This window comes from Hyperoodon ampullatus (assembly GCF_949752795.1).
Source record: "Hyperoodon ampullatus genome assembly, chromosome: 19".
NCBI lineage: Eukaryota > Metazoa > Chordata > Mammalia > Artiodactyla > Ziphiidae > Hyperoodon > Hyperoodon ampullatus.
Window position 1 is genome coordinate 35,555,502 of NC_136932.1, and position 26,731 is coordinate 35,582,232.

General features: G+C 38.9%; 1 protein-coding gene across 4 annotated transcripts in view; it reads right to left on the reverse strand.

Moving 5' to 3' along the window:
• Positions 1 to 26,731, reverse strand: part of MAP2K4 (mitogen-activated protein kinase kinase 4) — a gene marked incomplete at both ends in the record, with an annotated part of 102,648 nt that overhangs the window by 68,771 nt on the left and 7,146 nt on the right. Inside the window, 3 exons of one of the 4 annotated variants that reach the window (XM_079724665.1) lie at positions 2,532 to 2,634; positions 5,056 to 5,091; positions 23,472 to 23,504. In XM_079724665.1, the coding sequence (XP_079580791.1) occupies positions 2,532 to 2,634; positions 5,056 to 5,091; positions 23,472 to 23,504 (172 nt within the window). Of the gene's footprint in view, positions 1 to 2,531; positions 2,635 to 5,055; positions 5,092 to 23,471; positions 23,538 to 26,731 lie in introns of all 4 variants that reach the window. The other 3 variants (XM_079724666.1, XM_079724664.1, XM_079724667.1) reach the window with 3 other exon arrangements.

Genomic DNA, 26,731 nt, shown 5'->3' on the forward strand with positions numbered 1-26,731 from the left:
AGTTGTTTATCTGAAGTGCTCTTACCCCTCCTGCACCATTCATTTGACTTTTGATCTGTATTACCTTATGCCTTACTTCTTGAATTTCTGTCTTCTTGAAAGTTTATTTAAACTGCTATTTCTCAGAAAATAAGGACACTGTCTTAATCTTTTTGTTTTTAATCGTCCACAGAATCCTGCACCCAGTAGACATCAAATGTCAGATGGATCTGAAACTAGTCCCTGGGACAGAACTTCATTAGTTACTTATATTTCATCTTATCTTTTCCTAAACTCATTTAAAAAGTTTTATATTTATAACTAAAGTTCAAGAAGAACTGAATGCAAGGAAATTTTAAAAGGAGGAAACACATATAAATGGCATAGAGGTGTCTTTTTCAAAGCCTCCACCTAATGCAAGTTATATCTTCTAATTGCAAACTTATCCTAAGCAGTGATCAACAGTGGTTTTTAGTGCCTGACAGTATTCAATACACAGGAAGAATACAGAGGATCCCTGTGGAAGGCGGTGGGAAGGTAGAGAAGATATGCTGCCCTAAGCAGGGAAACAACTGTCTCTGACGAGTATCAATACTAGTAGTTGCCTATTCCTGATCCAGATAACAGACCAGTGCAATAATAAAACTCAAAGGCAGGGTCTAAAACTTTTACATACTAGAATCAAATTCCAAAGATTCTATCACAAAGATGCCTATTACTGTGTCCTCTCAAACTTTTAACACCTTCTGGGAAGAGATAAATAAGAAACCTAGCCGGTTACAGGATTATTATGAAGTAGTTTTAAAAAAAGAAACAAGAAACAAACAAACAAAAAAAAACTGATAGACTCAAATTTTGGAAGAAAGCTTTTTCTTCACCACCCTGTTTACTGTTTAAAAAAAAAAAGATTCTGTCCATGAATTCCCCCAGACATGAAGAAAGTCTAATGGGGAGACAGTACAAATATGTAAATGTTTTTCTAGTTCTAAATGCAAATCAGGTTGTCTTTCTCTTTGTCCAAGGGGGCTTTTAAAAAAAGAAAGAAAGAAAGATTTGTTTAAGTTTGGCGATTACTACATATCCTTCTTTTTTAGACTTCAAATGTGTGGTTCAGCTGGCAACCAAGGCAACAGAAATGGAATATGTTCAAGAATTAGTTTTGTACTAGCTTTCACTAGAAATTCTAGGAAATGAGGAAGGAGGTTCTTTTAAGGTTCTTTTAAGTTCTTTTGTACTAGCTTTCACTAGAAATTCTAGGAAATGAGGAAGGAGGTTCTTTTAACAGTGTTTCCCTGCTGCTGGAGCTCTGACTAATTAAGCAGTACTAAGAGTTTCCTTCCTCAATATGTTGCAGAGAAGGTAACAAGGCTGAGCTCTGACAAGAAGTCTCACTGTGAACAGCAGTCTAATAAAGCTGACAGACACCACTCCCAGGCAAATAAACTGCGACTCAGTTTTCATCGAAAATCTCTTTCATTCCCCTTTAGGTGATAGGTGTAACCATAAGAGCGTACAGACACACGTACATGCTGCTTCCTTCTAGACACTGATGTTTTAAAAATAAAACATTTTCAACATTCCTACTGCAAGACAGTCTACCTTCTACCAATGTGTTACTGTTTGCAAATACAATGTATACCAAATGTCAAACAGCAATAAATGTGCCTCTTCGGGAAAAATAAATGTATCTGTAGTCTAATAAAGTCTGAATACAGATTGTTGAGGAATTATTACAAAACTATAAAATAATGGATTCTGACAGCTTTTTAAACCATACCTTCCACCACTTGCTTTATAGTTCTCAATACTAGAACTAGGTGAAAATTATTTTTCTGGACATTAGTAGAAATACTGTAAATCCACTGGCTTTGACCCTTCATGTTCTTGCCAGGTTTGAGAAGAAGAAAACATTATTATTTAATACTTCACTTCACTTTGATTCAAAGGTTTCTGTAAAATATTATTATGGCGAGATTGTTTTAAATTAACTAATATATTTCTAATACTTTTCAGTAAAATGCTACAATATCATTTCTATTTTTTAATTTAAAAATATTAAGGGAATCAATTTTTAAAAAAATCACTGACATGTACACATTCTTTCAATCTACTATGACATGGAAAACTTATAGACACTCAGTATATTAAGAACGGAAATCTATTTTGTCACCTAGTAAGTGGGGATGATTTGTGCAGATCTACAGGAGAGTTAAGTTTTCTAAATACTACTTACAACTTAACTGGAAATCCAGAAGGAGAGGTAAAAATAATATTCTCAGAGTTCAATAAGAGAGAAATTAAAACGCTATAAATGTAACTGGATCTTCAGCTCTTCCTTTCCCTTCAAGTAAACTTTAAAAAGGAAAATTGTGTTTGCCTACTTCAGACTACAGAATCAACAGCTTTCTATTTGAGTTCAAACAGCAATATTTCAAATGGCCCAGAGGATAACAGAAATATCAACCCCTCAACTTGAAAAAATTCATAAAACATAATAACTTTAAAACCCTTGCTTGAGTTGAGCCTTTTATTTAATTACCAGGAATACTCACATGTGTGGGTTTTGAACTCCTGCAGGATTGGGATTCAGAGTAAACCTTGCTGTAGATTTGAAAGGTGGATTTGCAAAATTCAACTTCAGTGCTTTGCGTTTACCTAAGAAATAACAAATAAAAAGTAAAAGTTTCAAGTACTATAAAACAGGTAGGAGTCTGAGGGCAAAAGAAATTCACACCAAAAGGCAGAAAATTTTGCTTTAACATATAATTAATATTTTGAAAGGTGGCAAAGAATTGCTCAGAATTAAGAAAAAGTAAATAAAAATGATCTAAAGTTGTTACTAACCACAAATCACTCATTATCTCCAAAACAACAGAAAACAATGCTCAGTGTTTCCAGTTTATATTCTTCAGAGATGCTAAGGCTTTTGTAAGTAAAAACACCACAATAAAAATCATTCCCCTCAGCAGATATACTGAAAAATACTAAAATATTAGCATCTTTCCAGTGTTACATTTTACTTCCTTAGTTTAATAAAAATCATTTTCCCTCGAATGTAATATAAACAACTGAGTTAAGAATATAAAGCATTCTGCAATCATAATGGCCTAAAAGCATTATGGTACAATCAACTTCAAGTTAATAACACAGGTATATCAAATAATCATTTTTGGGGAGGCAATTTCTTTGGTATGGGAAGGGAGAAAGTATCAATACCTTATATGATACCAAAAAAAAAAAAAAAATGTCCTTTACAGAAAAGTCAGAAAATTCAGAAAAGATAAAGAAACAAAAATGTATAAAATATTATATATACACCTATAAATATATAGGGTTTTAAAAATTTGTATATACACTTAAAAGTCCAGTTACCCCAAAACAATCATTATCTATTGCACACTATTTTCTATACATAGATAGAGGCATTATTTTTTCCTCTACAATTAAAATTGTACAATACTGTTCTGTAACATGCTCTACTCACTGGCCATATTTTTTTCTATGTCAATAAATATTACAAAATCATTAATGCAGGGGTCTACTATATGGAAATTTTGTAACAGAGTTGGGTTTTTCCACATTTTTAGTGCACCTTGGTTTCATGTACATATTAAGGATACTTTTCCTAGCGCTCACTCTTTGCACTTTATTATACATATATCAATCAATACCTATTCCAACAACATCTCTGCCAGCCAAGCACCTTCCCACCTCAGTGGATTCAGAAAATGGATTAGAGGGCTCAACCTGTTCAGCCCAGTGCTTTCATGAGACGTGGAAGGCTGAGCATGCCACGCTAGTCGGACAGGACTGCAGGACAAGAGCTGGATCAGCTCTCAGGGATGGGCCTTTCTACAGGATAATGGCAGTTCCTAAGAAGCCCACTGTCAGACATAACCATAGTACAACATGAATTTTCCTCATAAGTTGCCCTTTTGGGTACCAAATTTTTTTTTTAATAATTTTTATTTGACTGCAAGTAGAGAAAGGATATTCAAACTATACGTGCGAAAGGTACTCTACAAAAAATGGCAGATTTGACTGTATTAAAAAAGCAAACTCTGTATTTACCAAAAAACCTTTAAAAAATTAAATGAAAACTTGGGAAAATCCTTATAATACAAAATCAGAAATTCTAAATATATAAAAACATCACACAAATCAAGAAAAAATAGAAAAATTGGCAAGGGTATGAAAAATTAAGCAAAATTGAGAAAAAATTATGAAAGGTACTCGTAACCCCAAAAACAGTTAAAATTTTGGTTCATGTGAAATTGGGAAAGTTTATAGGTTTTATTTTGTACACATACTTTTTTTTTTTTTTTTAATGATAACATGGTGATCAGAGTGACCAGGTAAAAGAATCACTAGCAAAATACACTGCTGGTAGAAAAGTAACCTCTGGTGAGAGGTTCAGCAATGTACAAGAAGCTTTAAATGAATATGTTCTTCCACTTCTTGGAAATCTGTCTTTAAGAAATACTTAAATACTTCGCAGGCCCTGCTAGATTCTGAAATTGGTTGCGACTGCTTGCTCACTCCTCTGGTCCTTCAGTTTTCTCCCTTTTTGAATGGGAATCTCCATCACTGTTATCCAATGCCTGATCCACCACTGTATTTTGGAAGCAGATAACTCATCTTCTAGCTACTAGGTTCACAGATGGAGAAGAATTTTGTGTCACAGTGGATCATACTCAAGAGTCTCACCCCATACCTGATTTAGATGCTTTTGATGATGAGATTTAGGACTGGTGAGCTGATGATGTCTAGATGAGGTCTGAATTTGAGCTGATGATGTAATGAGTTAAGACTTCTGGGGATGATGGAGGAGGGTGAATGTACTTTGCATGTGGGGCAGATGTGACCATATGGGGGCCAGAAGGCAGACTATAGTGGACTGAAAAGGTGGCCCCCAAAGTACCAGAAGCTATGAATGTTACTTTATATAGCAAAGTTTCTGGAGATACAACTGAGTTAAGGACCTTTGCAATCATAAATCTGAATGAGCTCAATGCTTACGAACTCCCCAAATCAAAAGCTGAACACCACCTGCCACGTGTGTGTGTCTGAAACTACCTGGTACATCACCCATGTTCTCTATATGGTGAAAAGTGATAGAAGACTAAGATCAAATACTAACGATAATAACAGAACACAGAATCATTGTGAAAACTATCCAAAGAAAAACACCAAAATTGGCCCTCTCTTCAAAAGCCCAATTTGACAGGACAGTAGCTAACCTTCCCAGGCAAATAAGGTATGTTACTACAGTTAAAACATACTCAAACTGTTCTTTTGAAAATAAATATTTCTACCTAATACACACACACACAGAGATTCCTTTGCACACTGCATTCACATTTAAACAAAAATAAATCGAGGTCTTTAAAGGATATTTACTGCATAAATGAACAAGCACACAAGTAACAGAATGTGACATAACTTACATAAATTAGATTTAAACACACTCTATACTTCAGAAACATCTGCAGCTATCTTGAAAACAGTCCAAGTATATATTCTGATCTCTCACCAACAAAATATGCCAAAGAATTCTATAAAAGTTCAAAGCCTCTGTAAGCAGCGATGACTCAGAGCCTGAGGTCGAGTTACACAGCCTGTTCTCAGCAGCACACCCCAACTGCCCAATGATGGTCAGTTTAAGAGGAACTCATACAGTGGTCAGCCTTGAGGAGGAGAAGGAACGCTCCAGAAAGTCCATCAAAGGTGAGATTCCGGGACAGGTAGAAGGAGGCAGCTTTTACAATACCTTAAAGGCTATTTGTGAATCTCTGTAGGCATGAGCCTTTTTGTTTGTTTAAGCATCTCTTCCTCTCCCATTCACTTTCTCTAACTAAGAACCTCTATTAGGTCTGGTCTTTCTCATCTTTACTTCTCTTTCTCAAGGGGCTCAAAAAACTAAACCCTAAAGGCAACCTGTCACCATGTATTCAGATATTTTTAATAACAAAACTACAAACAAATAGGATATTAGATCAATGTGGATTTTTTTCAAAAGCCTGCAACAACTTCCACAGGGAGAAAAGGGTACGAGGAAATAAGCGATACTATAAATGGCCAGTGGAGATTTTTCGAAGCTAATAGGGAGTAAAATATTTGTACAAGTAATTTAAAGTGATTATCAAGAAAGACTATAAATCTGTGATTATAATTACCCCTTTGGTAAGACTGTCACCAAATAATCAATTCTTAACCAGTCAACAGAGATAAACAGACCCTCCCCTTTAACTACAGTAGGATAGAAACAAAGTATGTCAAGCATCTTAAATTATTCATATGGAAGAAGTTTCCCATCCAGAAGACTGTCTTTGTATACTTAAAACCCAAGTTCAGTGCCTGATACAGAAAATACTTTCAAATGTTCATTGATCTGGGAATAAATTTGACATGGAAAGACCCAGACAACTATAGTGTGGGTTAAATTAGCTAGAATAAGTTTCTGTTGTTTGCACCCAAGAACACTGACTGATAAGGAAAACAGTATTTGTCCTCATCCCACCACATTTCCAAAGCGCTGCTGTATCCTTTGGGGCAATACTGCCTAACTTTTTTCATGCCATAGCTTACACAGAAAATGAGGACATTTGTTCAACACAGCGAGAGAATCAAAATCATAGCTGGCCCGAAAGCTGGCCGAGGTGTTTCAGCAGCCTCAGGCCCCACTCAGCCACTCCGAGGACTGAAGGGCCAGCCTTTCTGCATCACCCTTGAAATTCTGGTTTCAGAGCTCCGCCTTAAGAGAACACCAGTAAGATTTACACAGACTTTTCCATATCATGCATATGCAATTTCTTCCTCACAGTTCTCATGAGAGGAACGTTCCTAAGCATGGGATCTTCAAGAATACTCAGAACCATGATTCTGAAGAAGGATTTGTCCAAGTACATCCATACTCACTACAGCCTAGGAATACCTTTTGCTCTAATTCTGACCACAGAACAACTCAGACTCACAGAATATTGAAGCCGAAAGGAAGACACCTTTCAGCTTTCAGACCACTGTGGGTTATGTGGTAGATTGTTACAAAAATAGCCACCAATGAATCACAGCTCCCTGTGTCCACGCCTCTTTGCAATGTGACTTTGCTGCTCTTCCCATCAACAGGTGGCATCCATTTCCCTCTCTCTTGAATCTGGGCAGGCCGTGGGACTTACTTTGACCAGAATAATAGAGCAGAAGGGATGCTATATGACGTCCAAAGCTAAGCCTTATGAGCCCTTGCAGTCTGCACTCTCACCCTCTTGGAAAGCTACCGAGACTAAATGGAAAGCAGTTCAGTCAGGCTTCCTTGATGCTGAAAGAGCACATGGAGAGGCCCAGAAGTTCCAGCTACCCCACTGAGCTGAGACTGCCCCAACAGACCCACTAGCTGAATGCAGACATGTGAGTAACAAACAGAATCATGAAAAATTAAACAGCTGCTCTTTCAAGCCACTACTCACATGCTAAAGGAGCTGGGTAGAAACAATGAAAAAGCGATCAGAACCAGTCCCTCTGAAGGAGCTCCTACCACCACCACAGGGGACTCCCCTGACCCAAGCACAGGAGAAAGTGGGAACTTGAACTACAATGGACAAATCACTCATATGATACCAAGTATTCCAAGCATCCCACCAGGGGTGGGGGAAAAAGAATTGCCTTAAATTCTCATTTCTCCCTTGGCTCTAACTCTGAGTACCTAATTTTCAAAACAGAAAGAGTATCCAGAATAATTTTTTAAATTATATGTAATCACCGGAAAAGAGGAAGACAATTCCAACTATGCAACCTCAAACAATTTCAGAAATGAGGAAATAAAGTGGTAGACAAGAACTTACTTTCATTCCCTTTTCTGCCTAAATTACTACCGTGACAAGTGCCCTAACTTATTTCATAAGCTCGAGAGAATAAGAGAGGAAGGATGTTGACTTGCAGTTAGAAGAAATGGGCAACTCTGTACATTTTAGACTTGCAATCTCAGGCCTTCCAAGTAGTAAATGAGCTACTACCAGCTAATATTATATTACTCCTCCCCTGTCAGCCTTTGGTACATCAGGGCGAGCAATTTCCAAAACTTCACAAAATCTCACTTAGAACACTGAACTCTCATCAGTAAAATAGAACACTGTCATTCATCCATGCAGCTAAGCATTTTGGAAACTGGACAGCGCTGAGTTTGTTTAAGAAACCAACAGCCCCTTTCGCACATTTTGACACTTTTGTGTGTGAGATAGATTTGGGGGAAGTCCAGTGTAATAAGTTACATAGCCATAGGTGCAGAAATATCACACTTATACACAAGGTGGTTTGCCAGGCAGTGGGGACAAAAGGATAGACAAGGTAGTGACATAATTACAAAGACTATCTTCTTTGGCATCCTGCCAAAATTAAAAAGGAACATGGTGGGAGGAAGTTAAAGGGTAGGAATAGGGGGGAAAAGTACTTTTGCTAGATGCTAAATGACCACCAATGAAATACTGATAAAGATAAAAAGAGGGATATTTCTGTGGTCTAGTAATTCACACATCTGTAAAACCAAGATAAAAACCACCCCTTACTTGGCAGAACTACTGTGGTGAGGACTAATATGAGCCAGATGTCTATCACCAGCAAACACACATAACTCCTCAGACTAAACTAGCCAATTCCTGACTAGTCCAAACTCTTCAAAAACACTCAGGGAGCAATGTAATTCAGGAAGACCCTCTTGGCATTACCAAGACAGCACAGATGTCAAGGCTTTACTGAGATAAACAGGGCTTGAGATGCCTGTCCACACAGTCACACAGACAGAATCAAACATTCTGTTGAGCAGCATCTTGGCTTTGGATGGCCATGGTCCCAAGCTCTCCTGTGAGGTCCCCAGGTTCACTGAGGGGCAAAGAGGAAATCCTTCTGTCTGAACTACAAAGCCCCAGCTGAAATCATTATCTTCTGAAATGACAAGCTGCGAGAGAATATAAGGGCCTTACTGATCAATAGGACAGCAAATATCCCAATTAGAAAATACACAAGGAGCATGAACAGGTAATTAACAAAAGAAGGAATACGAACAGAACAGAAATAAACCATTAACATGAAAAAATTATCAAATTCTTCTAGCTCTCCAAAAAATTAAAATTCATTTTTTGCCTTTAATACCACACATAAATAAAGAGTCCTAATATGAATGTTAACGAAGGGTATGAGAAGCAGCAGCCCTTCAGAACTTGTCAGAGCTGTACTTTTACACCATCTGTGGTTAGGTGATGCCCACCTTGCCCACTACACCCTAAGTTTCAGGGATGCAGAAACCATTTCTCATGTGCCTCAATGTCTAGAATTACACCAGACACATAAATCCTTAGCACTTCTTCAGTAAACAAAAGGACACAGACAAATGAATGAACAAACAAAGCACTGCTGTGAGATAAACTGGTTCACTTTCTCCATAAAAAGGGCCATACCTAGCAAACATCTCAAAATGTCTTTACGGCCAACCCATTCCTAAGAATTTATCCTTTAGGAAGTTAAAGGCTATGAAAAGAAAGTTATTCAAAGCAGAGACATCTGTGTTAGATTAGTTACAAAAATTATGGCACACCCATAATTGGAATACTACACTACTACCAAGAAAACACACCATAAAGACTACTGACATTAGAACTAACTTTAACAGTGAGAGTTCTTTTTTTTTTTTTTTTGTGGTACGCGGGCCTCTCACTGTTGTGGCCTCTCCCGTTGCAGAGCACAGGCTCCGGACGTGCAGGCTCAGCAGCCATGGCTCACGGGCCCAGCCGCTCCGTGGCATGTGGGATCTTCCCAGACCGGGGCACGAACCCACGTCCCCTGCATCGGCAGGCGGACTCTCAACCACTGTGCCACCAGGGAAGCCCAAGAGTTCTTTTTTAATCAGGCAATAAGTAATGTGTCTGATAAATTGTCATTTTAGTAAAGCACATGTGCATATGATAATCTATAGTACACACACAGGCCACATTCTCCAGAATATCACTGGTGATTAATTCAAAGTGCTAGAATTATCAGTGACTTTTTTCTTTTTCTACTTTTCTGGTTTTCAGCACTAAGTGTTTTTTGTCTCTGTTTTAATTATAGTCTCCTTGCTCCTCACATCAGAGTCTTCTAATCTGTTCTCTAAACCTAATCTTACTGAGCCCTAGAGAACAAGTAAAAAAAAATGGCCTTAAAAGTACAAGTACGCGGGGCTTCCCTGGTGGCGCAGGGGCTGAGAGGCCGCCTGCCGATGCAGGGGACACGGTTTCATGCCCCGGTCCGGGAAGATCCCACATGCCGCGGAGCGGCTGGGCCCGTGAGCCATGGCCGCTGAGCCTGTGCGTCCGGAGCCTGTGCTCCGCAACGGGAGAGGCCACAACAGTGAGAGGCCTGCATACCGCAAAAAAACCCAAAAAAAACAAGTACACATAGGCACTCTGATATACCTGCTAATACAACTTGGACATATCCATACCACTATCATCTTGTAATATTTCATAAGTTATATCATTTGAGATTTTTCAAGGTATATGAATCAGCTAAGTTAACAATAGTTTAATCTCCAACAAAACAGGAAAACACAACCCCCCCCCCACATACACACAATGCCATGCTCCTGCCTGTGCAAGCACAGCCTCCATAGGAATCTAAGAGTGGGAATTCCAGTTACACACCCACCTTGAGAAGGTTCCAAATGGATACTCAAAAGGTGGCAGCCATACTGTCAGCACACCTCCACCCCCAGTTTAGGGGAGAAGAGGGAGACGTGCTAATAATTCTGAGTCCTTCACGTGCTCGCACTCTCTTTTATCATCAGCCTTCACAGTCCTTGTACGAAAGGCCTAACCCACTACACACCTGCACTACTTCCCTTCACAGAGAAGCTCAGCGGCCACACGCAGCGCTGACAATCCTAATCCTAGTCAGGGAGGGGAGTGTTTGCAGCACAGTAAGTCAGTAAAAGGTCCCCAGCACCTTGTCCAGGAGCTCAGAACACTTTGCATCCATGTAATGCCCCAAACTCAGCCAAATCCACATGGCATTTTTGTTCTTAAGCTTCAAATCCGTGAACATGTCAACAGGGGCCCCATGGAGACAAGTGACACGCAAACACTGTGTTGACCAACTCCAACCAAACTTTCTATGCAGATGGTCTGTGGTCTCTTCTCCTGTGATGTGCAGGCCTCCCAATCGGACCCTTCAACATTCTAATGAAACTCCTCATCAGCTCCCCAAAGTTTTAGGTTACTGTCTCACCACGCACCCAGAGCAAGATGTTAGGATTTCTGGAAAATCATCCACATAAGGAGTCTTCCTTGTCAGTAGCTCTCTTTCTAGTGGGACAAGGCACATAATATGCAAACTTAGGAAAACCATGTCAAGAAAAGTCGTGAAGCTTGTTCCAGTTTTCGTCCATACCTCGAGCCCATGCTGCCGCTCTGTGGAGGCAAAGGCCACACGCGATGTTCTCACAGCGGCTTGCTTGAGCTCTAACGAGAAGCCAAAGTGCCCACTGCGCTTATATCACGTACACTATTCCTGCTCGGCAAACCCACAGCATCCTGCCGTCATCATTTTAACACCCCACCACCCAGAAACGAAATAAGCTCGTTAACCATATTTTCTAATAATACCATCAGTATTTTTTCAATCAGTGCTTCAAACCTTTTTTATATGAACCTCGGTGTTAAGAAAAGCACAGGTGCACAACACAATGAAGGAAAAACAAGGCTGTTCTTGGCTAAGCACCACTGACCTAGAGCTCTAGTGACTGGCTCCAGGCCACAGGGCAAGGAGATGAATATTTCAGCCAACAGCAGTGCCCAAGTTGGGGAGCTACTAAAACAACCAGATCTGACTTCTTCTTAAAGAGTTTACTTAGAATAATATTATTAACCACACAACAAAGCCAGATTTTTATCAAATGTTAATTTCCTCCCTTATCTAATTTCTTTCCTCATCTGCCCAAAATACCAATAAGGATTCCCACACAGTCATAAATAATTAACTCTTCTAGACTCAATCCTATAAGTTAGCAAGTAGATTAGGATACAGAAAGCTGTATTTTTTACAGACAGTTTAGCATCATACTAGAGGTGCCACTTTAGTCCTAGCAGACAGGACATCTTGATCCTTTTCACAACAGAAAATCAACCATCCACTGGCCAAAGTGATAGTGGGTACCCACTCTTCTTTCCAGGTAACTATAGATTAGCCTGTCTAGAAAGCTTACTGATTCAAAGCTATGTGTCTATTATATGCAGGTAGTTTTGCTACAGACATTGTCTGTGATATAATAAAAAATATATTTGGTATTTGTTGGAGGTTCCTGGCACAGAGCTCCTACAACCCTTGGAATTTCCTAAGTGATGAGCGTCTTTATTATGCATAGCAAGCCTCCTTCCACTATATCAGAGTTTTTGCTTATTAGGTGGGGGTGGGGAGAACCTCCAAAACTCCAGGATGGGAGGGCTGGTCTCCAGAAAAAACAGTCAAGTGATCAGAGGGTTATAACTTCCAGCCCCACCCACTAACCTCCATGTAAGGCAGAGGGTCTGGAGATCGAGTTCAATCCCCAAAGGCCAACGATTTAATCAATCATACCTATGTAATGGAAGTTTCATAAAAACTCCTAAAGATGAGCTAGGGGAGCTTCCTGGCTGGTAAACACATCAAAGTGCTAGAAAGATGACAAGCCCAGAGAAGGTGTGCAAGCTCTGCACCTCCTCTCTCTCCACACCTTGCCCTGTGCATCTCTTCTTTTTGGCTGTTCCTGAGTTACATGTTTCTAATAAATTGGTAAACATAAGTAAAGTGTTTTCCTGAGTTCTGTGAACTATTCTAGCAAATAAGTGAACCTGGGGGCGGTGGGTAAGGGAACCCTGTAATCTGCAGTCAGCCAAGCAGAAGCGTGAGTAGCCTCGGCACCCCATTTGCAGCTGGATCTGAAGTCAGGGCAGCTTTATGGGGCCGAACCCTTTAACTTGTGAGATCTGATGCTAACTCCAGGTAGATAGTGTCAGAATTGAATTGAATTGTTGGGCACCCAACTGACATTGGAAAATTGCTTGCAGTCAGAAAACACCTCAGAGTGGCAAAATGTGAAACACTGAGAAGTGAGGACTATTAAGATTTCCTAAAGGCAAAAGAAGTCAGTTTCAAGAAATAAATCTTTCCTTATTTCCATTAATACCTGTAATTGATTTTTTATGCTATCCAAACCTATAAGCAAGCCTGGAGCTTGCACCACCTAAAGCAGAAGGGAAGCTTTATTTCAAAGATGACTTCCCCAATTCTCAAACACCATGAGTAGTTCAGCGATAATTTAATAACTGCAGAGGAGGGGCAAAAAGCCTCACACTATACAATTTTCAACTAGTCACCGAGAGCATACCACCTTTGTTATATAACAACCCCTTGCTTCTTCGGGAACACAGTCAGCATCTGAACATAAGCATTCTCATATTCATCTGGATGACTTTTGACCACTGGAAATTAGATTTAGTACTCTGGTGACTTTCCATAAAAAAAGCACCTGCGTATCACAGGAACTCAAATATTTCTTGAATAAATGAATAATCCAAGCTCAAGCTTTGATATAACACCTTTAGGACAAACAGTTTCACTCAGACATCTTGACTGGGGGTTTTATCCATACTTCCCAATAGATCTAATTAGTTGCTTCTTTTGTTCTCATTAATCGAAAGATGCGTAACTAGAAGTTAAATAGGTTCTCTGAAAAAGTTAGCCAGCAAGCTTCAACGAGAGAAACGCTCCTAACTATAGAACTTCATGACACATGGATTAATCGGCCATCCTCTGGCTTTAAAAAAAGATAGCTGGCATTTTTAACTGACTTGCGTTGCATGGCTTGTGATCATCTTTTATACACTCAACCAACTTTTTCCATTTCAGTTCTGTATTACCCTATATATCTTTTTAAAGAAAATTTAAGTAATAATTCACAATCCAAATTTAAATTCATATCCAACTGTGTTACTACCAAAGCAAGTAACAGAGGTGGAAAACGAATCAGCATCTTCCATACAAAGCTAATATTGTATATGTATAAGCAATAACTACAGCACTATTATACTCCTCTCACCAACATCCAAATAGCTTCTTTGTACCCCACAGAATAATCCTTCCCGATTTAAAAAAAAAACATTAAGATGTGACTAACACTTTCACTTTTCAGTGGACACAATTAAGTACTATTTGTTGCCCATAAATGTATTCTATAAATTAAGGTTTTTAAAAGGTTAGAATAAAGTAAGATTAATCAAGAGAGTTAAACGGCACTCAAAGAGGATATATTGCACCCTATCTACTTTCTGAATATACAGTACATGAGAGTATCCTGACTGAAATGTCTCTGATTTGTTATTTACAAATTGTGCAAGGTCAAATCAGTGTTAGAAGATCACCACGTGGAGACTTTAATAGTGTAGTTACAAGACAGGTGACTGAACAGGGATAGTGAAATGGGAGAGTTGCTTAAGACAGCTGGAATCTGGTTTGGGACTTTTAAAGATCTCTTGATCTCTGGTGAAGTCGAAGAACCAGTGGGTATGTGAGACCAGTTCTGCCAAATTAAGATCAGTCCCAAACCGGATTCCAGCTTTGCTCATTAATTTATATTCAGTGATTAGAATGCTCAGGTCCTTCAAGCATTATCTTGCCAGTACTTGGGAACCAGAGATAGTCATCAAAAGGCAGTTTGGTGAGACGAGAAGTAAATAGGAGTTCTCATCCAAGATATAAAAAACACGTGAACTACTTGTGTTCCAGTTGGCAATTACCTTCTCAGTGACTGGTATGTACTTGTCCAACAGGTGTCATTCTTCACCTTTTAGTAGTGACAATTTCTTAAGCAACTCTTGCATTTCACTAACCCTGTTCAGTCACGTACTTCATATCCTTCAGCACTGGTGCAGTTAAGTCATAGATAATCAATGCAATAATTTGCATTTGATAGTATGCCCCAAACAGAAACTTTGTTTCTTGGTTGACAACAGCAACTATTTGCAGAGCCCACAAACGTTTAGAAACACAAGTTAACCAGTCCCGAATGAAAGAATTAATGTAGACAAAAATTACTGATGGTAGCCAGAACCATCAGGTGAAAGGCTGATGGGGAACTTTATTCCATATGAAACACACTGACGGCACCAAAGCCCACGGATCAATCTTAACAAGAGCTGCAACCAGAAATCATATGCCTCCTGATGTGACGCAACAAAAAATACACAGCACAGGGGCTTCCCTGGTGGCGCAGTGGTGGTTGAGAGTCCGCCTGCCGATGCAGGGGACGCGGGTTCGTGCCCCGGTCCGGGAGGATCCCACATGCCGCGGAGCAGCTGGGCCCGTGAGCCATGGTCGCTGAGCCTGTGCGTCCCGAGCCTGTGCTCCGCAGTGGGAGAGGCTACAGCAGTGAGAGGCCTGCGTACCGCAAAAAAAATAAAAATAAAAAATACACAGCACCACCTACCAAATGTTCTTGCCAAAAATTTGAATATCTATGTGATCAAAGCCCTTATTTCTAACTACAAATTAACAGGAAATACAGGGCAATGTGAAGCACTAATTACTAAAAGGATGTAATCAGCCAAATCCAAAATGTGCAAAATGCTACAAAAAACATGACCCATTTTTTTTTCAATGAATAAATGGCAAGAAAAAAGGAGAGAAGAGGTAACTACTGTAAAGAAAGTTGAGACATATGAACCAAATGCAGTATGTGTGTAGACCTTGTTGAGACGTCAACTTGGAACAAATCAACTGTAAATAAGGCATCTGTAGGGCATTTGAGGAAATCTGAACATTGAGTGGCTATCTGATATTGTTTTGTTTATTTAACAGTGTGATAATGGCATTAAAGTTATGTATTTAAGAGTCCTTATCACTTAAAAGATGTGTGACAAACACATTTGTGGATGAAATCATGATAATCAGAATCAGCTTTAAAATTTTTTAGTAGAGATAGGTAGAGGGAGGAGGAACAAATGAAATAAAATTGGCCATATGCTGGCAATTGTTGAAGCCATGTAATAGGTACATGGGGTTCACTATACTAAGTTTGAAAACTTCTATCATTAAACGTTTTTTAAAAATTAAATAATGTGCTTTCTTCCACCCCTAACTATAACAAAGTAGGAGGGACATAAATCTGAAGACATCAATTCGTCTTTAAGAGCCTGTACACAAATCTGTCCTCACACAGCGCATGGCCACCTTGTTCACTGACTCCCCAGTCTCCTGACCTTGGTCAGCTGTTCCCCAGACACACAAGTCGTTTGAGAATCCCAAAGCAATCCATTCTCTGCGTCTGTCTAGGCCAGAATCATTCTGATTTTTTGAAAATACTTTCTCCCTAGTGGTAGATCCCTCTGTCCCTAGCTTTGGAGCCACAAGAAGGAATCTTTCCACTTAATGTTCAGTCAGGCTTGTTAGATAACGTTTTGAAACTCTCCAGGGCCAGAAAATCAAAAATGATATATAAATGTATGTCCAGATCTCATGACAATTTTCAAGTGGAGACTCCTCAAAAGCCATTTGGTTTAGAAAATCATTCCTATGAGTGCTCACCGCTTTCTTTCAAGAATCAATAAAACACTATGGTTTATAACATGTAACCTGTGACCAAACCAAGGTCACACAGTCTGCTACTCCTTAGCTGTATGACTTTAGAAAACTCCCTTAACCTTTCTGTGCTTCCGTTCCTCATCTATAATAACTATTATACCTACTTCATAAGATTGTTGGAAGAAATAAAGAGTTAATAACTTACTTAGATAATTTAAATAAAGTGATAGATTAGATAAGATAAATAAAAAGCTTAGAACAGAGTTTGGCACACGGTAAATGAGAGTTATCTGTTGTTATCATTTCAACCACATAGTCTGTCTCTACATGTTCAATTTCTCAAAGAACATAAACTTCTTCAGAGTAGGCTCTAGATTTAATCCATCTTTAAAGACCCCAGTGCCTCTTACCATTAGCAGTATAGATATGTTTGTTAAATGTTATATTTGTGCCTCCGTTTATTTAACCTTTTAAGAGGTTCTCTGAAGGGGAGTAAATATGTATACACTTGATTTTCACTTCTGATTAATGTTCACTGATTTCTACCTAATGAGAAAATCAACACCAACATGGCAGGTCCAAGTTTCTTCTAGAACATCTTTTCATCTGGACACTTGTGTCTGGATTTTGAAAGCACTCATAAAATCTTGCAGTAAGAATTCAAGTATTTACTATACCTTGTTTGAAAACCATCACCCTAAATTTATAAGCTAAATTGAAAACCACTTTGATTAACTGGAGAGTTAGTTGGGAATAATTTCTGGAAACTTCTCACAAAAGTTTTGTCAAATATCCTTTCATTGCTCATACTAAAGTTCAACTGGCAAATAAAAGGAAACTTTCTGCAATGTGGGAGAATCACTAATTTTTTTCTCATTCAAAAACACCACACAGTAAGCTTCTCCAAATGATTTTTAAGGTGCAACAGATACTTGAAACCTTCCTTCCTTTAGCAACAAAACCAATTTTCAGGAAGAATTAATGTTCCCACCACTTCCAAGATGAAAGATAATTAGGTAGCATTCCCCTTGGAATGGTATATGGTATAAAGGGGATGCATGAACCTTGACTCTGCCTATACAACGATTCTTGGGCTTCAATTAGTATAAAAGCTGTTGGAAAGCTTGGGCTTTCCCCTGGCAGTTCATCATGGTCCACAGACAGTGATGAATGTACTAGACGCTCAGTCCTAGGAGCTTACGGCAAACCCTACAATAGTCTCATTTTGTAACTAAGTTCAGCGTGTATATAGATTTAAATAAACCATGTTACCCTCCAGTAGTAGCAAATGCGGTCATTCTGTTTCTTAGGATTGCTGAAAAACTTAGGTGAGCTTAATAAATTCCAAACAATACAATTTTAGTCATTGGGTATAGATTTTTGTTACATAAAATGGGAAATTAGAAGTTTAATTAGTTGAATGTTCTAAGCTCTTAGTTTTCAACACGGGACAGCTTGACCCTCCCCCCACTCCTTCCTTTCCGTGGTTTTCTATACTCCACCTCCAGTAAAGTCAAATACTCTCTTGAGTGAAACATCATCTTTTACAGAACTTATCAGGTCAGTAAACTTATTAATGACTTCCTCAGACTTCTGGAAAGATTCACAAAACATCCTTCCTCCTCTTTACTGTTTCATTTTTATTATTACCAATTTAAAAACAATTTGGGGTACTTATTTAAAAAGAATAGTTTCACGATGAAATGAAAATCTGTCATTAGGATACCTCCATTTTCCCCCCAAATACTTTGGTGTGCAGGGTTACCAAAAGCGATCAATACCTGTAATCTAATTTCTATTAGTGACTTCAAGGATAACAGTCAGCTCTGCAACATGTAATTTTCTAAATAAAGATCCTGTTGCTATGTAAACATTCTCAAGTAAAACAATTTTTAAAAGCCATTAAATCTTTTTAGAGCTATCAAAAGTAAAAAAGGCAAAGCTACGGAAACTCAACACTACCAAAACTTGTCTTTAGCACTCAAAAACTCTACAGCCATGGGCGGAAAATGCACTGTAGTAAGAGGGGAAAAGAAGGCTAAAAGTGCCCTTGTATGAAAACTAAATTATTAAGAGTATTTGCCAAATTCCTAAGTACTCTCACTTTAATCGGCACAGGATTCTACTAGGCATTTTCTGAGGAAAATCCCCGTGCCCTGGGATCTTTAATGGGTCACAATTCTCATACAAGCAAAAAGTCAAAATGCCGATACACTAAGGTGAATTTGACATTTACAAAACCATATCTCAAAAACTGTTTCTAGGCAAGTCTCCTGCCCCCCTCCCCCCAAAAAATTGGTTTTATAAAGCAAAGCAAATCATATTCTAAAGAACTATGTTTTCAAGTTAGCTCATTAAAGCCACTGAGATATGATCATTCAAACTGAGTCATAAATCACATAAACATATTTACAAGTACAAAATCATTATCTACAAATGGTAAATGATGAACTAATCAACCTTCTAAATGTAGGAGCTCTACATGGGAAAAAAACATTTTCCCCTGATGCAGTCTTACATACAGACCTTAGAAAAATTCAATAATCTAACAGTGTTAAAGAAATATAACACTGTTGGCTCAAATAACAATTTTATATTAAATATATATTATCTTGTATATACTTAGAAAACCAAAAAGCAAATAAATGCAGAAACTATAATTGATAAAAAAAAAAAAGATCATGAGGTGCAAAGTGGATTTTTATTGAATTTCTATAAAAATCTGGTTCCAAAATTAAATATGCACTCACACTATTTGTCTGTGTGTGTGTTAAAAACCTACACACACATCACCAATAAAACGCCACTAACTCGTAACAGGCAATTGTAATAAACTGATTGGAACAGTAATGTAACAATATAAAAAATAAAAACTATGTGTAAGTCAAACAATGGGGGAAAATTAATCCTTCAGAGCTTCCATTAGTCATCAGAATCATCTTAAAATAAGTCTCTTTGGTTTATGATGGAGAATTGAGCATCTGAAGCAGACTCAAACATAGTGGACTTCTAACAATATGTACTTTTGTGTTCTTTGTACTCTATTCCCTCCTACAACTACGGTATGCTATGTAATTATTTTTAATGAATTAAACTGTAGTTTTTCTGAAAATTCTGAAACACCCTTAAAATAAAACTGGAGATTCTGGCACTAGAGTATGCCCTAATAGTTAAGAAAACATTGCTTTGGTGACTTCAAGCCCTTTATTTTTAAAGAAATGAGTGGCTACTTTTAACATACAGTTAATGGCTATATTCCAGAGCAAACTGGAAGACTGATTTTCTGCAAACATTACCAAATTGCACTTATAATTTTTAAGACATGCAAATCATAGGACCAGCTTGGGAAAAAGTGTTAATATATGTAAGCAACTGAAAACTAACCCTAAAATATAGGAACCAAGAGTTCAAAAATAAATGCTGTGACCTCAGAGCTGGCCCTCCGTACCATCATTCCAGCTCCAACCCTCCCCCACTTCCTCAAGGCTTCCACTGAGGTCCGAGCCAGCACAGACAGCTCTGCTTGACTCCAAAGCAGGACAGGCCATTGTTGGATCTCTGAGCCGTGGTCTCCAATCAGGAAAGCAGCTATCGTGAGACCCCACAGCAGCCCTCATGTTAGTTCTCTCTCAGGACAGAACAGGGGAAGCAAAGGTGCCCAGTGCATATGCGCTCCTGCACCACCTCATCCTGGTTTCAGCTACTAATCGATCCGCAGCATCAGTAGTCGTATGCTTGCAACCAACGCAGGAACAGCCCTAGTCCACTGCGCTAAGAGCCCACTAAGGGCAGAGACCTCTTCTATTCACTTCTGCCCCAATAATCTCCCTCATGTGACGGTACCTATGTGTCCAACATGTGCTCTGTGAATGAATGTATAAAACTGTATGAATTCCAAAAGCTGGAAAAGTAAGAGAAGGACCTCCCAAAGACAGAGGCAGAAATAAAAGGGGAGATATGAGAAAGCAGTCACAGTGTAAAGAGGTAGTGAAGGCAACCAAAAGTGGACATCAAGCGGGAATACACAGTTAGGTTCTGCCACGTGTAATAAAGCAAGCAGCACTGCAAACCTATCATTTCTGTAACAATGGGAGAGGGACAGTACCATTTAGAAAGTCTAAAGGCATTTTTACATCTACCTACAGAGCCATTTATAGTCACTGCATACACAATTTTAAATTTAATAAAATCAATGTTGGGATTCCCTGGTGGCGCAGTGGTTGAGAATCTGCCTGCCAATGAAGGGGACACGGGTTCGAGACCTGGTCTGGGAAGATCCCACATGCCGTGGGGCAACTGGGCCCATGAGCCACAACTACTGAGCCTGCGTGTCTGGAGCCTGTGCTCTGCAACAAGAGAGGCCGCGACAGTGAGAGGCCCGCGCACCGCGATGAAGAGTGGCCCCCGCTCGCCGCAACTAGAGAAAGCCCTCGCACAGAAATGAAGACCCGACACAGCCAAAAATAAATAAATAAAAATAAATAAAATTTAAAAAAGAAAATAAAATCAATGTTTCTCTTGTTTTATGTTCACAATACCACTAAGAGAAAAAAAGCAACAGTGCAAATGCAGTTTAAAATTTTTTAAATGTCAGCATTTTTCTTAAATTAGATTTTATGTCAATATGTAAATAAAAATTAAAAAGTATATTAAATATTAACAGAAATATTTAAACAGAAAGCTAAAAACTGTCATAGTAGATGTGTTAAAATTAAAATATAGCATAGGGCTTCCCTGGTGGCGCAGTGGTTGAGAGTCCGCCTGCCGATGCAGGGGACACGGGTTCGTGCCCCGGTCCGGGAAGATCCCACATGCCACGGAGCGGCTGGGCCCGTGAGCCATTGCCACTAAGCCTGCACATCCAGAGCCTGTGCTCCACAATGGGAGAGGCCACAACAGTGAGAGGTCCGCGTACCGCAAAAAAAATAAATAAATAAAAATAAAAATAAAATAAAATAAAAAATAAATAAAATATAGCATAAAATAGAAGCTGTAACTACATTACATGTAGATATATATCATATATGCAGGTTCACTATGAGCAGGAAATCATATACTATTTTTATTTAAGGATAGAGAAGGATGACAATGATGGACCAATTAAAATTTTTTATCCGAGGATCTAGCTGCCTTACTCTATCGCTCATTATATATTTATATCATGGATAAACCAATCAAGAAATAAATTTTTGTTAACTACTTTTCAAAGGAAGTCACAATGTTCAACCAATGGAAATTAAGCATTTTGATTCCATCAGAAAATTTAAAAACAGCAGAAATGTTTTCTCCAGGTTAAACTTTATTTCATTTGATTAATTTACTTAAGAATGATACATATCAGAGGATCTAAAAGGTAACAGCATGGTGACTACAGTTAACAATACAGCATTATATACTTGAAAGTTGCTAGGAAAGTAGATCTTAAAGGTTCTTACTACAAAAAAGAAATACTAATTATGTGAGGTGATGGAGGTGTTAACTAACCCTACTGTGGTAATCATTTCACAATATGTAAGGGCATCAGATCATCATGCGTACACCTTAAACTTACACAATGTCATGTCAACTACATCTCATAAAGCTGGGGGGAAAAGACAATGATGTACATCAAAAGGCGGTCGTGGGAGTTCCCTGGTGGCCTAGTGGTTAGGATTCCAGGCTCTCACTACCGTGGCCCAGATTCAATCCCTGGTCAGGGAACTGAGATCCCACGAGCCTCGCAGCACAGCAAAAAAAAAAAAAAAAAGCAGTCATTATTCTTCCCCACACTATGAGTCAACAAGCAGAAGATGAATGTATTATATTTTGGGATATATTTATGTTAACTGGAGAATAGCCTTCTTGAGTTGGGATTTTTAAAACTGCATTTTATACAAATGACATTTAAGTTTAAAATGCATTTGTTTTGGCTTTATAAATTTTGCTTTCTTATAGAAAACCTGTTCTGTAGTATATGAAGACTGGTACCCTAATATACAACCCTAGTCTAAGGCTTCCCTGGTGGCGCAGTGGTTAAGAATCCACCTGCCAATGTTGGGGACACAGGTTTGAGCCCTGGTCCGGGAAGATCCCACATGCCGCGGAGCAACTAAGCCCACGGGCCACAACTACTGAGCCTGTGCTCTAGAGCCCGTGAACCACAACTACTGAAGCCCGCAAGCCACAACTACTGAAGTCCATGCACCTAGCGCCCGTGCTCTGCAACAAGGAAAGCCACTGCAAGGAGAAGCCCGTGCACAGCAATGAAGAGTAGCCCCTGCTCACCGCAACTAGAGAAAGACCGCACGCAGCAACGAAGACCCAATGCAGCCAAAAATAAATAAATAAATTTATTAAAAAACAAACAAACAAAAACCCTGTCTATGTTGGGGGTGGGGAGGAGGAAGAAAAAAGCTTTGTTTTAAAGAAAAAAATTAAAATTCATTAAATGTATCCTTTAAAATAAATCAATTTTAAAGCATGAGGTCTCAGAATACATTTATACTGTATACTTTCTGCACTCCAATCTTAAAAGTGAACTTTCCTCAACCTGTGGTTTAAATTATGGCTAAGTCCAAATATCTATGTACGTCTTTCTATATAACTATATACATATGAATAGATGTCTTTCTATACCTGTATACATCTTTCTAAATCTAGTACATCTGTCTATATCTATATACATCTTTCTATACTTACATACATTTGAATACCTACATATATGTTTCTCCTATTTCAATTGCAAGTGAAAGCAAGAATATAACACAGTTGTTTTGTTTTGTTTTTTTTGTATTTGGAAAATGAATGAAAAATGGAAGCTCTTTTAAAGTAAAATTGCCATGGTTGGTTAGTTGAAACAATAGTGGACACATTCCCAATACCAAGATGGATATAAAAAAATTAAGTAGCATAATATCATAAAATTTGTAGCTTACTTTGTGCCTTTTCACAGAAGTTTATCTGAAAGCCTAAAGTAAAAGAGATAAGTTCCAGTTCATTTACTGTAAATCAAACAAACCAAAATTAGAACATGACATAGCATTTTTATAATACATTTAAGAACAGTTCAAATCACATAACCTCCACCATCACAGATAGAACTATAACATACGGGCTTTCTTCAAAAACTCAGCTCTTTCTGACTTAATTGTACTTTATTATACGAAACTGAAATCAAGTTTAAATTATAAGAGTTATGTTGTCTCTACTGTTAATTTTCACATCTATTCAATAAAAAGAATAGCTATTAGCCCTTGGAAGTTAAGAACAACTTTTAAGACAGTTTTGTCAATTTCTTCAATCTACAAGTTCAGAACACATCATAAGCTATTTTATTAACTCAAGTTACTGACTTGGAATTATTCGATTAACTACTACCCCTGATTCAAAAGCTTTGGTAGTTGATAAATTGTGAAAGCTAAACACACATAGGAACATTCTGCCAGTGAGCTAACCTCAAATGATAAGACAGTGAACTACTAAAGAGGTGCTTAAATTCCTGTGAAGTAGGCCTGAAAAAAGACCATGTCCCTAGAAACGGTACATAGGACTGTAGCAGTTATAGGAAGAAAACCTCTGAATTCTCCGTAGAAACATAAACATATTTTCCAAATTCAATTGGGCCTGGTTATGCATATATTTATACAGATGTAATTTTGTAAAATGCGCCCAGTAAAGTAAGCTGTTCAAAACAAAAGCCTTTCCAAAATATTCACTTGCCATCATAGTCTATTGGGTGAATTTCTGGTTTTCTCAGTGGTCTACCTATGCTTGTGTTTATTATTGCTTTGGGGAACAAAATGGGGAAAGCAAATTTAGAATGAGTATCACTCAAGTTGTAGTTATATAAATTCAATCAAAACTTGCAGAAAAAAAAAAGCCAGGACTAAAAAGGATATGTTTAAGTAGTATTTCCCATCCAGCTTTGAAATTCCTAGGATTTTAAGATATAGTACCTATAATGCACAAAACCTGAAAAATGGCTAATGTAGCTACTCTGACATGAAGGTACCTTTGGGACACAAAAGTAAGCCTCTGCCTACTTACTACCTGATGGCAAAGTGGGAGGAAGTGGGAGTGGAGACTTCAAGGGACAGAAGTCCTGGGGGCAAACTTGAGGCAGTGCCCTGACACTTGTCTCTCTACTGCTTAGGCTCCATACACGTGCTGCCCGCCTCCTCGTCCCCCCACCCCGCCCCAGCCAGATGTGCAGCAGGAACAGACTTCAGAAGGAAACACAAACAAACAACAAAAAATGGATTCTGTGGATCTTACAAGCCTAAGCAACTAAACACCAGCCAGCCTCCTACCAGGCAAAATGAGCTGGCACAAGTCAGGAGGAAAGGGAGCTGGCAGCTGGCACTATGGAAGCAGCAGTGGAATAGGAAACACGGAGGAGCCTGGCCGCAGCTCAGAAGCCCATCTCCCACCCCCTCCGCTGGAAGAGAGAACGGAAAATTCACCTGGAGACTAGAGAGGAAGCTGGTGAAACACTGAAACAATTTCGAGGGATAGTTACTATTCTCTTTTTAGCTCTAAATAGGCTCAATAGTTGCTACTACGTAGCAAAAATAAAAGGTGAGCAAAGAGGTGAACTAAATAGCAAGATGAATGGGGAAAGGAGCAAGAAAAATAAGTCTGAGAAGTATGTGAAAAAGAATGAGTTGGATCTGTATAGTTGTATAAAAATAAGTTAAAGGATACAAGTATAATGAATAGGAAAAAATTTAAGGTATATGTAACTGGGAATGTTAGAACGTCACCAATTACTCCCCTAACACATCAGAAGTTAAGCCCACTTTTAAATGCTAAAAAATTCTCAAAACTTGAAGTTCTGTCATCAGTACAGAATCCATACATGTAGCTAAAAGGGAAGGGGTGAAATTCTCAAAGCATAACTACAGACTTGCTCTTTTTGCCTAATTATGGATGAAGTGACCAGATGAACAGATTCTAAGGACTCATACCTACATCTATCTCTGCATTATTTCTCACTCAGAAAAGACTTGCTAACTGACAAGCACAGGCTAAAGTAACTGGAACAGATGGCTCACCTTTTCCTTGGAACTCCATGTAATCTTATCAATTAAATCAGATTAAAAGCCATTACCTAAATCTTTCTAGACCTCTAAAAGACTATACAAACACACACACACACACACACACACAAACACACACATGGGGGTGGGGCAGGGGAGAAACTCTATAGAGAGAGATTATATATATGGAAAAGAACCAGGGGGACTTCCCTGGTGGCACAGCGGTTAAGAATCTGCCTGTCAATGCAGGGGACACGGGTTCGATCCCAGGTCCGGGGAGATCCCACATGCCGCGGAGCAACTAAGCCTGTGTGCTACAGCTACTGAGCCTGCGCTCTAGAGCCAGCGAGCCTCAACTACTGGGTGCACGTGCTCCAACTACTGAAGCCCGCGCGTGTAGAGCCCGTGCTCCGCAACAAGAGAAGCCACCGCAATGAGAAGCCCGCGCACCACAACGAAGAGTAGCCCCCGCTCGCTGCAACTAGAGGAAGCCCACGCGCAGCAACCAAGCCCCAACGCAGCCAAAAAAAAAAAAAAAAAAGAACCCGTAAAGGTCAGAGAGTTGGTGCTTACAGTATAGATGTGGGGAAGTACATGGCCCCAGCCAAGTTTCTTTTCATTAAATCTCAGACCCCCAAGAATAAATATTGAGATGTACAGGGCAAGGTGCTAGTAGGCCTACCAAAGAAATAAAGCTCTGTGGGACTTTTTCCCCTCCTTTTTCTCACCAGGACTCTCCCACCACATTTCCCCCTCATTCTCACCGTCCAACCTCAATCTTGAGAGTCCTTAACTGGCCATAACTGGAAACCTACAATTTACTGTATTTACCAAATAAAGTGAGCTTGCCTGTATCCATTTAAAAGGCTGTTTAGGATGTATATAAGTGTATATTAAAACCAAAGGCAAAGAGTATTTGAGAAAGTAGAAAACAAAATGCGGAATGTCAGACCAGGGTTCTAGTTCCAACTGTGAAACTCAAAAGAGGCATCTTGCTTGAGCCCCAGTTTCCTCATTTATATATAAAATTAAGAATAATATCAAGCAATCTTAGAATTTGAAATAGCGTGTCCACGTGTAATTTTGATTGTCTAGTGGCCCTCATGGGGCACAGCAACCATCCGCACTGCCCTTCGCCTGGGCTGAGGGTATAACGG